The sequence below is a fragment of the Prionailurus viverrinus genome, chromosome A1 (genome assembly GCF_022837055.1).
Source record: "Prionailurus viverrinus isolate Anna chromosome A1, UM_Priviv_1.0, whole genome shotgun sequence".
NCBI classification, from domain to species: Eukaryota; Metazoa; Chordata; class Mammalia; order Carnivora; family Felidae; genus Prionailurus; species Prionailurus viverrinus.
The window spans coordinates 114,970,271-114,982,786 of record NC_062561.1 but is presented as its reverse complement, the minus strand read 5'-3'; the positions used below and the strand labels follow the sequence as shown (position 1 = coordinate 114,982,786).

General features: G+C 36.3%; 1 protein-coding gene and 1 non-coding gene across 9 annotated transcripts in view; both read left to right on the top strand.

Annotated features, from left to right (window-relative positions):
* Window positions 1-12,516, top strand: part of FAM13B (family with sequence similarity 13 member B) — a 91,574-nt gene that overhangs the window by 58,957 nt on the left and 20,101 nt on the right. For 5 of the 8 annotated variants that reach the window (XM_047850575.1, XM_047850603.1, XM_047850599.1 and 2 more), the window contains 4 exons: window positions 6,357-6,421; window positions 8,618-8,666; window positions 9,070-9,220; window positions 11,998-12,063. In XM_047850575.1, the coding sequence (XP_047706531.1) occupies window positions 6,357-6,421; window positions 8,618-8,666; window positions 9,070-9,220; window positions 11,998-12,063 (331 nt within the window). The remainder of the gene's footprint in view (window positions 1-6,356; window positions 6,422-8,617; window positions 8,667-9,069; window positions 9,221-11,997; window positions 12,064-12,516) is intronic. The other 3 variants (XM_047850622.1, XM_047850612.1, XM_047850582.1) reach the window with 1 other exon arrangement.
* On the top strand, window positions 5,241-5,322 carry TRNAR-UCG (transfer RNA arginine (anticodon UCG)). Its single transcript has one exon. It is a non-coding gene; the product is annotated as a tRNA-Arg (tRNA).

Below are 12,516 nucleotides of genomic sequence, written 5' to 3'. Positions count from 1 at the left end.
GTGGAATATGTGATGAATAAATGAGTAACATCTGGCACATAGTAGGCAACTAAATAAAATATATATATATATATTTTAAGTAGGCTCCACACCCTGTGTGGGGCTTGAATTTAAAACCCTGAGATCAAGAGTCATGTGCTTTACTGACTGAGCTAGCCAGGTGCCCCTAAGTAAATGTGTTGAATGAAATTGGTGTATCATTTACTTTGTTAACAATGCAAGAATTATTTTTCCCCAAAACCTTTTTTTTTGTTGTTTTTTTAAGAGCAGTTTTAGGTTTACAACAAAATGGAGAGGGAGGTATGGTAATTTCCCCTATGCTCCCTGCCCCAACACAGGCACACTCCCACATTATCACCGTCACTCACCTGAATGGTACGTATTTTACCAAGGACGAACCTGCCTTGACACATCATAATCATTCACAGTCTAGTTTACCTTAATGTTCATTCCTAGTGTTGTGCATTTCATAGGTTTGGACAAACGTAAAATGACATGTATTTGTTGTAATATTCATACTGTGGTTTTTAAACTGTTCTAAATATCCTCTGTGCTCTGTTTATTTCTCCCACCACCCCTGCCACCACAGATCTTTTTATTGTCTGCATAGTTTTGCCTTTTCCAGAATCGTATAGTTGGAATTGTACAGTATGTAGCCTTTTCATAGTGGTTTCTTAGTAGTATGCATTTAAGTTACTTTCACATTTGCTTCATGGCTTGATAGCTCATTTTTTAGCACTTAGTCATTGCCATTGCTGCAGTGTACCACAATTTATTTATCCATTCATCTACTGAAGGACATCTTGGTTGCTTGCAAGTTTTGGCAGTTATCAATAACACTGGTACTAATATCTGTGTAGACATAAGTTCTTCGCACCTTTGGGTAAATAATAAGCAGTATAATTGATAGGTCAAATGGTACAAATTTTATAAGAAACCTCCAACTGTCTTCCAAAATGGCTGTACCATTTTGCTTTCCTACCAGTAATGTTTAAGTTTTCCTCTTGCTCCACTACTTCACCAGTATTTGTTGTTGTCAGTGTTCCAGATTTTTGCAGTTCTAATATGTGTATAATGATATTTCATTGTTGTTTTTAATTTGCAGTTTTCTTAATGCCATAATGATGTTGAGTATCTTTTCATATGCTTATTTGTCATCTGTATCTTTAATGAGTTCAGGCCTTCTGCCCATTGTTTTCCTCATGAACCCGAAGCCCATTTTTTAATTGGGTTGTTTTCTGTTGAGTTTTAGGAGTTCTTCGTTTATTTTGAGTAACAGTCTTTTATCAGATCAGTCTTTAGCAAATTAATGGGTTTTTTAAATGTGCTACTAGCTTTGTAGTAAATATTTAGAATTTTTGTACTGATAGGAGAGTGATCTGTAAATGGTACAATAGTTTGTACAGGAATTTGGACTGTTTTTGAGGGGTTGAAAGTGATCAGTAGCCTGATTTTAGAGATTATATCAAAATACTTGTTCTTATCAATAACTTTATCATAAATCAATCCATTTCAAGATTAGCAAGCTTTTAATTGTTGATACCTAACAAACTTACATTTATTTATATCCTCCAAACAATGAGTGATTACTGAGATGTAATCTCCTTCAAGTGGAGTCCAGATGTATTTGGGAAGGTCTCGCAGAGCTAGATGATAGAGCACAAGAGATAGATGATTGTCACTTCAATGTGTACTATTATGAGATCTCCTTAGATTGTTTTTGTTTTTTCTTAACAGTTACGAAAATACTTAAAACCTCTGCCAGGAAACAGTCATTCAGTAACATGTTTGTTATGTTGTTTTTAAATCCCAGTCTCTCCTTATTTTTAAAAATGGCAATATAATTGGGCACCTGGGTGGCTCAGTCAGTTAAGCGTCTGACTTCGGCTCAGGTCATGATCTTACAGTTCATGAGTTCAAGCCCCGCATTGGGGTCTGTGCTGATAGCTAAGTGCCTGGAGTATGTTTAGATTCTGTGTTTCCCTCTCTCTTTGCCCCTCCCCTGCTTGCTCATGCGTACGCTCTGTCTCTCTCCCCAAAATAAATAAACATAAAAACATTTTTAAAAATTGCGATATAATTGACATATTAGTTTCAAGTATGCAACATGATACTGTATATATTATGAAGTGATCACAGCCTGTCTAGTTAACATCCATCACCACACAGTTAAAAAACTTTATTTCTTGTGATGAGATTTGTAAGATCTACTCTTAGCAACATTCAAATATACTATACAGAATTATTAAATATAGTCACTATGCTTTACATTATATCCCTATATCTTATTTATTTTCTAATTGGAAGTTTGTACCTTTTTACTGCTTTCACGCATTTTGCCCACCCCCGAGCCTCTACCTCTGGCAATGACAGATCTGTTCTCTGTATCTATGAAGTTGTTTTTGTTTTGTTTTTTAGATGTCACATATAAATGACATCATATGGCATATGTCTTTGTCTGACTTATTTCACTTGGCATAATGCACTCATGGTCCATCCATGTTGTGACAAATGGCAGGATTTCCTTCTTTTTTATGGCAAAATAATACTCCAAATATATAAATATATACACCGCATTTTCTTTATTCATTCATCCATTGATAGACACTTAGGTTGTTTCCATGTTTTGGCTATTGTAAATAATGCTACAGTGAACATGGCGCTGCAGTTATCTTTTTGAATTAGTGTTTTGTTTCCTTTGGATGAATATCCAAAAGTAGAATTGCTGATAATCATATGTTCTAGTTTTAATTTTTTGAGGTACGTCCATACGGCTTTCCATAGTGGCTGGGTCACTTTACATTTTCACAACAGTGCACTATGGTTCCCTTTTCTCCACATCTTTGTGCCAGTGTTTGCTCTCCCTCCCTCTTTCTCTCTTTTCCTTTCTTTCTTGACTGCGAGGGGAGGAGAGGCAGAGGGAGAGAGAGAATCTTAAGCAGACTCTCTGCTCAGAGCGGAGCCTGAAGTGGGGCACAATCCCGTGACCCTGGGATCATGACCTGAGCCTAAATCAATAGTCATATGTTCAGGGTGCCTAGGTGGCTCAGTTGGTTAAGTGGCTGACTCTTGATTTCAGTTCAAGTCATGATCTCGCAGTTTGTGAGATGAAGTCTCTCATTGGGTTCTGTGTTGACATTGTAGAGCCCACTTGGGATTCTTTCTCTCCCCTTCTCTCTGCACCCCTCTCAAAATACATAAATAAACTTAAAAGAAGAGCTAGATGTTCAGCCAACTTGAGCCACCCATGCTCCCCAACACTTGTGATTTCTAGTCTTTTTGATAATAGCCATTCTGCTAAGTGTGAGATGCTATCTTACTGTGGTTTTGATTCGTATTTCTCTGGTGATTAGTGACGTTGAATACCTTTTCATGTACCTGTTAACCATCTGTATGTCTTCTTTGACAAATGTGTATTCAGATCCTTTGTCCATTTTTAAATTGCATTGTTTGGGTCTTTTTCCTGATGAGTTGTATGAGTTCTTTATACATTTTGGATATTGACCTATTGTCAGATATATTGCTTGCCATTATTTTCTCCCATTCACTAGATTGCCTTTTCATTCTAATGATGGTTTTCTTTGCTGTGGAGACTTACCAGTTTTGACCACATTAATCAATGGAAGAAATTGGCTTATAATGAAGTATATTTAACATACTGTTTAGTGAGAGTTTACTAAGCAGATGAAATGTGAGAGTGGAATGAGAGTATTTAGCTTACTTAAAAGAAGTAACTATTAGCATGCTTGAGTACTAGGTAAGTGGAGATGGGAAGATGCGGAACTAAACAATGTGGAAGCTTCAATAATGGATGCATAAGGAATGGGTGGAGGCCAGAGAAATTACTGGAAATGCCCATCAGGCTTTAATTAGTTCCTGGCAGTAAGCTGTGACAACCCCCAAAACATCGGCGTTATGATGATGTTGCAGCTGCTCCTCCCACTAGTACTGCCGCCGCCACCACTACCACCAGAGCTCTCTGGCTTACGTTAATTGAGACCACAGTGCCTGGACCTCCTTTTGAGGACGCTGATGTTTGTGGGGAAGGGATCGGGTCGGGGGGAGAGTATGGGCTGTTTTGCCTGCTGATAGTTTAGAATAAAAAACTTTTTCTACCCATGTACAAAGGAATGAATGTTTTATGTGGAGTGAATTCTGAGGAAGTACAATTTGTTCACATGATAAAACATACTTTAGTTTCTGAAGAAAGAATTGCATATTTCTGTGTCTTTTAAATTGAAGTCTGGCCATACTTTAACCTGACTCTAACAGCTTTTATTTTTTTGTCCTGGGGCATATTTTAGAGCATAACCCTATATTCTTACTCTGAATTTCACTGCTGGGCTATCAGCATTCGTCTTCTGTCACTGCATCTTTCTTTTATGTTTCCTCCACTTGCCGTGGTTTTTTTTTGTTGTTGTTGTTGTTTGTTTCTTTGTTTTACTACTTTCCACTATTTGTTTAAGAATTATGTTGGCTACATCTGGCTAGAAAATATGTAGGTATTCTGTCAGTCCTTACACTTGTTTCAGTTATTTCATAGTATAAGGAATTATAGATTAAATTAGAGTTGGTGATGTAATAGTGTACTTTTATAATAGAGCTTTATAAGTTTTTCTTGTAAGCTATTTTTTTTTTTTTATTCTCTCCAGTAACTGTAAGATAGGCAATTAAATGATTGTAACTCTCATTTGTGATGAGACTTGAATTTGGTTCTTGGAGTAAAACACCAAGTCTTATTTTTTTTAATTTTTAATTTTTTTAAATGTTTATTTTAGAGAGAGAGGGAGACAGAATCCCAAGCAGGCTCTGGAGTGTGATGTGGAACTTGAACCCATGAACTGTGAGATCATGACCTGATCTGAAATCACGTGTCTGACACTTAACTGACTGAGCCACCCAGGTACCCCACCAAGGCTCATTTTAAATCTTGGGTCTAGGTAATGATTATTTCCCGAGCCCAGATGCCTTTATATTTAAGAATGTAAAGCTGTATTCCAGAGCAGAGAGGTTGCTGAAGTCTGATCAGTGGTTCTCATGGTTTGAGTCTCAGGATCTCTTGATATTCTTAAGAGTTATTGAACATACTAGAAGGATTTTATTTACATAGGTATATTGATTATTATTTACCACATTAAAAATTAAAATTGAAAAATTAAAAAATGTTTATTAAACTCACTCAAGTTACTATAAATAAGGTTGCTTTTAATAAAAAGCTTAATAAAAAGCTACATAGGGGCGCCTGGGTGGCTCAGTCGGTTGAGCGTCTGACTTCGGCTCAGGTCATCTCACGGTTCGTGGGTTCAAGCCCCATTTTGGGCTCTGTGCTGACACCTCAGAGCTTGGAGCCTGCTTCGGATTCTGTGTCTCCGTCTCTCTCTGCCCCTCCCCTGTTCATGCTGTGTCTGTCTCTGTCTCTCAACAATAAATAAATGTTAAAAAAAAAAAAAGCTACATAAAACATTTTTTACTTTGAGGAATGGTATTATTTTACATATTTACAAATATCATTAATGCTTGTTTGACTTAATAAAAGTCAAGTTGGATTCTCATATCTGCTTCTGCATTCAGTCTGTTGCTATAGGTTCTTTTGTTTGAAGTGCATGAAGCCAATTCAACCTCAAAGAGATATTTAGTTGGAAAATGGAAAAGTAATTTAATAGCTTTTTCCAGATAATTATGAACTGTCTTTCATATTAAAACTGGACAAATAGTTTGTTAAGAATTGAACTGTTGATTGGAAGTGATTCTCAAGAACACTGAAGAGTTTACATAATTTGTAGTAATGCACAGGATTTTTTTATTAGGCTCAGTAAGTATCTGGGGAAGGAACAGGAATAGGATGGTGTCCTTAGACTCATTAGAAAATAGGGGGAGTGTTCTCATGTGTTTCTGAGGTTTACAGTTGTTATTTCAAATGTATATGATAAGGGGATGTGGTGAACCAAATGATTTCTGTGTTACTTGCTAGGAAGTTACCAATTTAACATGTTTGTGGCTGGGAAGAAAGAGAAGCAGCAGTTGGCAGGTAGGACAATAAAGCTATCCTTTTTGGAGGAAAGAGTTCTAAGGAAGGAAAATGAATGTGATAGTAACTGTAGTACCTCTTAATAGTGTAGTGAGAATACAAGGTCTCCGTTTTACACACACATCCACACACATGCACACACGCCTCAAGTTTTGAGAAAGATAAATTATTCTCTGTTAAAAGGGATGCCAATACTTAAAGACAATTACAAAGAATTAAAAGGGGCATTTGACTGACTTGTAATCTAATAGAATTTAGTTTGGAAATTTCCTTTCATATATGAGTGTTGGGAGCTCCATTAATACAGCAGTGGTATTCTTTTTGTCAGTCTGTAGGTATACTGTTAGAGCCATGCAGTGACCACGGTGACAGTGAAGATGGCTGTCTTGAGGGGTAAGCATTTCCTCTCATTACTAATTAATTGGTCATTTTGAGAATTGGAGCCCTTTACACATTTGGGGGTGAAATTTTTACATGAATCTATTAACATTTTTGATAATCTAAAAAACCAACTTCTTATTTTAATGGTATGCATGAAGAATATTCATAAATATTCAGTGGGGCTACAGGTTCAGACAGACGTTAGTTATAACTTGGAAAATATTCAGAGGGAAGAACAGAGCTTTCTTGGACACACTTAAAAACTTTCAATTGGTTTGTAGAACAATTGGAAATTTATGGATATTCTGAATACACTTTTCAGTAAGTTGATTCATAGGCATAGAACTGTGGATAACTAACTGAAAGATTATAGTATATTTGCTTTAACACATTTGTACAGGATGGTTTTTTCCCCTTCCAGCTCCTCCTTGGTGTGTCCCAGGGTAGTGCACTCTTAATGCAGTTTGTGCTTGTTTCCTCATTGGCCAGCAAAAATGGGAGGGAGATACCTAAGGCAATGAGTAGTTCAGCCATATGTGGTCTCCATAGATACTTGATAGAGTCCTTTTGAGCAGAAGCTTTCTAGAATATTTTAAGTCACTGAGTAGGTTTTGGTCTTGTTACCCTTTTTCTGATTCCCTGAGACATTGCCAAGAAATGTATTATAACTTTCTTAGGAAAGATGATTTAGGAAAGATGATTTGGTATTTAGAAAACACATCAGTAATCAACAGACTAGAATCAACAGACTAGACTAGAATGTAAATACTGAGGATTCTGAAACAACATTACTGATTTGGTGATAGCGTATTGGCAAGGGTAAACTTGTGTTAATGCCATTGTCTTTGTTAATTGCGAATAGGAAACCTGTACTCTGAGGGTAAGTAAATTCTTTGGAGCCATGTCTCTGGAGTGTCTCCATACTCTGAAGGTCCACAGATTTCCTGCTTACAGCAGTTCCTTGTGCTTCCTTTCAGGAGGCAGGAATGATCCTCTTCCAGCCCAGGGAGTATTGGAGCTATGGGCTGAAGATATAAGATTAACAGCATTAACAGGCATCCCCAGAATGATGACATCTGGATTTGATAGAACAATAAGGATCCATTTAGTGAGGACTCAATCTTTTTGGAAAAGATCTTTCCTCTTCAACTTGTGTATAGGTTAGCAAACTTGTTTTTAGATCCAAAGAATTCCTTGGTTAGATGGATTACATTTTGCATGTTTAACACTCATGTTTCTCAAATTAAGGTGATCGGGTCTTTTGTAGTCTCAAGGTAGAAGACTTGAGTTCCGCCATTTGCTCCCACTCTAATCAAAGGAAGCTTGCCTTTGAGCTTGCCAGGGAATTTAGGTCATTTCTCATGCTCAGGAAGAATAAGGTAATTATATATATGAGGAGATGACTTGGAATAGCTAGATCAAGACCTGTCTTCTAGGTACACACTGTTGTGGCAGGATAGAAGCAGCATCTGTGTGTATCATTGTAAATTATAACCATATCTTTGGGGAAAACTTTTAACCCGTTATGAGATTAGATGCTCTGTTGACTGGTCAGATAGTTAGAGATCATTTGTGACAGCTTGCTCTAATACTTGTTCTAAATAGGGGTTCATTTTTATAGGGGAATAAGAGGTGAATTGAAATTTTAAATTTCCTTTTTACATGTTACCATTATGTTTTGAGGAAGGAGAGGTCTAGAAGTAGTTGTCTTGTTTTGATTGTGATAGAACACAATCAGATTTAAAATACAGGACGATAAAAAAAAAAAATAGGACTATAGCTATACCTTTAAAAAAAATCTTCAAAAGGAAAAACAAAAAGTCTCAGAGTTGGGGATAATAAAGCTATTCAATTAAAACTAATATTTACTTTACAAAATCTTTTCCATTTGACATTCAACCCTTTTGTTTTCTATTTATTGTGGATTTAAATTTCCTTTTTAGATGTTTTTCTTTTGAGGGGTGGTTGTGTGGGAGGATGGCAGATGTTAATTTTTCTAAACCTGAAGTAATTCTGTGGATCTTTTCAGTAGTGTGTGATTTTCAGATATAGGGCTCCAAAGAATGGGCATATGTCCAGTTGTCATTTTCTCTCACATTGTAAATGCTAAGTATATGGGGAAGAGAGGAATCTAGGTAAAAAAAAAAAAAAAAATGCAATGGTAGTAATCTATTCTTAAAAGACTAATAACTGTACTTGTATTTTTAGGAAAGAATATGTGTCATTTGACAGTGATACATTGTCACACCTGATTCTGGTAAGTTATTTTTTCTTATGGTTCTTAAAAATTTGACTAAATTTAATCTACCAGTTATTATATCTGGCCTTTAACTCTTGGATTGAAAGGTTTATAGGAGACTTAAATCTAGATTCTCTTTACCATATATTTTACAGTTAAGTAGCGACTTCTGGTCGTAAGAAACTTGTTTATGAAAACACTTCCTAACCTAAATTTGGGATTCAAACTTTGTCTTCCCCTAGTACATATTATCAAACTGCAGATGTATATTTGCAAATAGTTCGGAGGGTGGAAGTGGGACAGCTGAGTATATGGGCACAGTAGACTGAAGGAGACCATCCAAGGATGTATGCTGCTTGTTTTTAAGCTGAGTGAGAAAAGCTTTGTGGTTGTGAAATGTATTTTTTATTTTAAAATACAGGATTCTAGTAGCAAGATATGTGATTTGAATGCCAACACTGAATCAGAAGTGCCAGGAGGTCAAAGTGTTGGTGTTCAAGGGGAAGCAGCATGTGGAACCCAAATTCCACATTTAGATCTGAAGAATGTTTCTGATGGTGATAAATGGGAAGGTAATTTTAGCCACACATTATTTTCCTGATATTTTTGTTTGTAACTGAAATTATTTAAAGCAATAATGAGATTACTGTTCTTTTTTGGACAACCTGATTCATTTCGACTTTCTGTTTTCTCTTTCATGTAAGAGGAGCGAGTGAGTGTTGTTACTCGACTGCACTAATGAGATTGTAGGGTGACTATCTCATAGGAACTAGAAATTCTTATCTGATCCATGAGCTTTGAAGATGAAGTTAGAACTGATTAAAAAAATAAAATCCCCCAGTATAGGCTTTCGTTAACTGTTAAACCAGGTTGTGCCTCCCGGTCTTTGGAAATCTTGTATGTTAGGGCTTGGGGATCTCACCATTTTGTAAACAGAAGCCTTATAGGTAGCTACCTTTTCTCTGTGATCATCAGGAATACTTTTTTGCAAAATGATCTTCAAAGGCGTTCCTAAGCAAATACTGTCCCATAACCCTGCATCTGTATATTAGGTTATGAAAGTATGAGAACAGAGTCCTTTTCAGTTTTTACAGAGGAGGAAAGTTTAAATTTAAAAAGCAAGCCACATGTGTATATTTATTTGTTAGAACTCAGCAAATGTACACTTAAGACGTTGATTTCACTGGATATGTTTTTTTTTTTTAATCAAAAGATGCAAAACCTAAATAAATATTGAACTCCAGTGAATGATTTGCATGCTAAAGTGTTTATGGGGAAGTATTTCATTCCCTGCAGTTTACTTTGAAATTCATGAAAAAAATAAGATAGTTAATGGGATGGATAAATGTTTATAAAGCAAGTATAGTAAAATGTTAATGGTAGAATCTAGGTGATTGGTGTATGGATGTTCACTGTAAAATTTTTTCAACTTTGCTGTCTGTTTATAAACTTTCACATAAAATGTTGAGGGTGGGGGAATGGAAGCCAGCAACAAATTTGGATCTAGGGGTATGGGATCATATAACTTTCTAAGTAAAAGAGACATTGAGACAACTGAGGAATCTTCAAGTTACTTATTTGTTTGCTTGGATGAAGATCCCTTGGTTATCTCACCTTTGGCAAGTTAGCTGATGACATACAGTGGCAATAACAAGAATTGCAGTGCTAATACCACAGGTTCCGTTTGCCACCTCAAGTCTGTTCATTTGATCACAATTGGAGTTTATTTTTAAGGTATAGCTATTTTTTTAAAAGCCCCAACCAAGTCATTGTCTGTGCCAATCTTTACTGCTGTCTCTCCACCCCCCTCCTTTTTTTTTTTTTTTTGTTTTTTGTTTTATTTATTTTTTTGTTCTAGATGTTTGGCATGCCCAGTGGCATATTATGTGTCTTAACTTAGACTAAATCATGTCTTACTTAGACTAAATCAGGAAGTTGTCTTTCATTTGCTTTGTTCCGGGTTATTAGGATGTTTGGAATTTATGAAGATGCTCCCCAGAATTCTGGAATATGTTAGCATCTAAAGGCAGTAAAGATTACACGTCCCTTTTCATTTATATATCCTGGCATAGTCACTGAAAAGAAGTGGTGTTAACAGAGGATCCCTGGAGCCATAATAGGAAAGGAGTCCCTGAAAGATGAGGCTGGGATTCTGACAGAGGCCTGATGCTTCTCCCTTTTGGAGAATGCAGATAAATAGCTCTTTATAATCTTTGGCCTGGGGGTCCTGATCTTGTTTTATAAGCATAGAAGAGCAGTTGTTTTCCAGTGTGTGAGGAGACAGAATTTTCTGTGTTCAGCGTCAGCTTTCTGGAGGCTTACCTAAAGACAACTTAATGCTGGGCTCGCAGTTTCCCTGTCAGAATCTACTCCTTACAACTTGTGGTAGGGAAAGAAAGTAACTATAGACCTCTAATTTTCAGTGCCTCAGCTGCCCTGTTATAAACCTGGCTCAACCACTGTTAAAAATCCACATAGGCCTCCTGCTGGCTTTCATAGGAATAGGGTGACTTTCAGAGAGCCAGTGGTAGTAGCCCTTTGAGTGAACCCAGCCATGAACCCTGCATGTGCTTGAAAAAGTGGCTGTTAGCAGACCTTGTTTTTGCTTCCAACTTTGCCACCAATACAAAGATTAATTTTGTATATCTAGGAATTAGGGTATTCTAAGGAAAGACTTCCTTAAGAGACCAAATTACTTTAGACTCTAGATACCTTAGAATCAGAGACCTACCTTGTTTGATACGACTCTTCATAGAGAAGTGGGGTCACTCCAAATAGAAGCCCACCTCACTCTTCCTTAGTGTGTGGGTTTTGTTTTTTGTATTGTTTGAAGGATTGTCAACAGAATGCAGTTGGCAAGCAGGTAGCACATGTCTACTGCCAGTATGAATTTGTAGCAGCCGTTTAGAAGTTTTTGGCTTTCAATGAAAGTGGACAATATATTTCCTTCAGATTCTCTCCTGCTAACTCTTGAATGAAAGACAAATAAGATCTTTTTAAAGAGCAAACTAAGGGAGGTATTTTTCTGTCAAATCCATTATACTGAAAAGCTTCAAACAGTACTTGGTTAAGAGTTTCCATTTCTTCAGTTTTATGTTTGAGTTTTAATAAAACAGCACTACTTTGATTTTTTTGCCTTGCTTGCTGAAATGGAAATGTATGTTTGTGTTTGTTTTTAAAGTTTGGTTAGTAGTAATTTCTTTGAATAAAGTTTTTGAGCAGAATGCCTAACTGGTTTTAGGGAAATGTTTTTGGTATCTTTGGCTTTGTGTTAGTTATGTGTATGGTTTGTTCTGACTGTGCTGTGTGTTCACTTTAGTATTTTTTGCCATTTTTTCCATTTTATTAGCGTCATGCCCTATCACTTTTCCCCTCATTGATTTCAAAACAATGCATCTGCAGAGAGATGGGGAGGGTAAGTATGGTTCACCATAGTTTAGTTTTTTGCCTTTTTATGGTTCACTTTGTTTGCCTTTTTATGAGCCCTTCTCCTGCTGTCCCCATATATTAGGAAAACTGTTCTGGGTTAAAAATGATACCCAGAAAAAATTGTTTTTATTATTTCTCTCTTTTCTTAAAACAGGAGATTTCTCATAAAATGTTTATTACCAGTTACTTGCTGGGGAGCAGGTACAAGGGTTGCTTTGAAAATCACTTTATTGCTGGGTTTGTTGTGGGATTGCACGCTTTGTACCCAATTTTTAGTTATCAGATTGATCTGGGCTTTAAAAACAAACTATATTATGTTCTTATTACCCTGGAAAAAAATGTAATGCTTTAAATTGCTAACGTATAAAGTTAAATTAAATTACTAAAGTAATTTTATTCACTTGTGTGAAGAAAAAGAAAAGAACAACATTGATTTTTG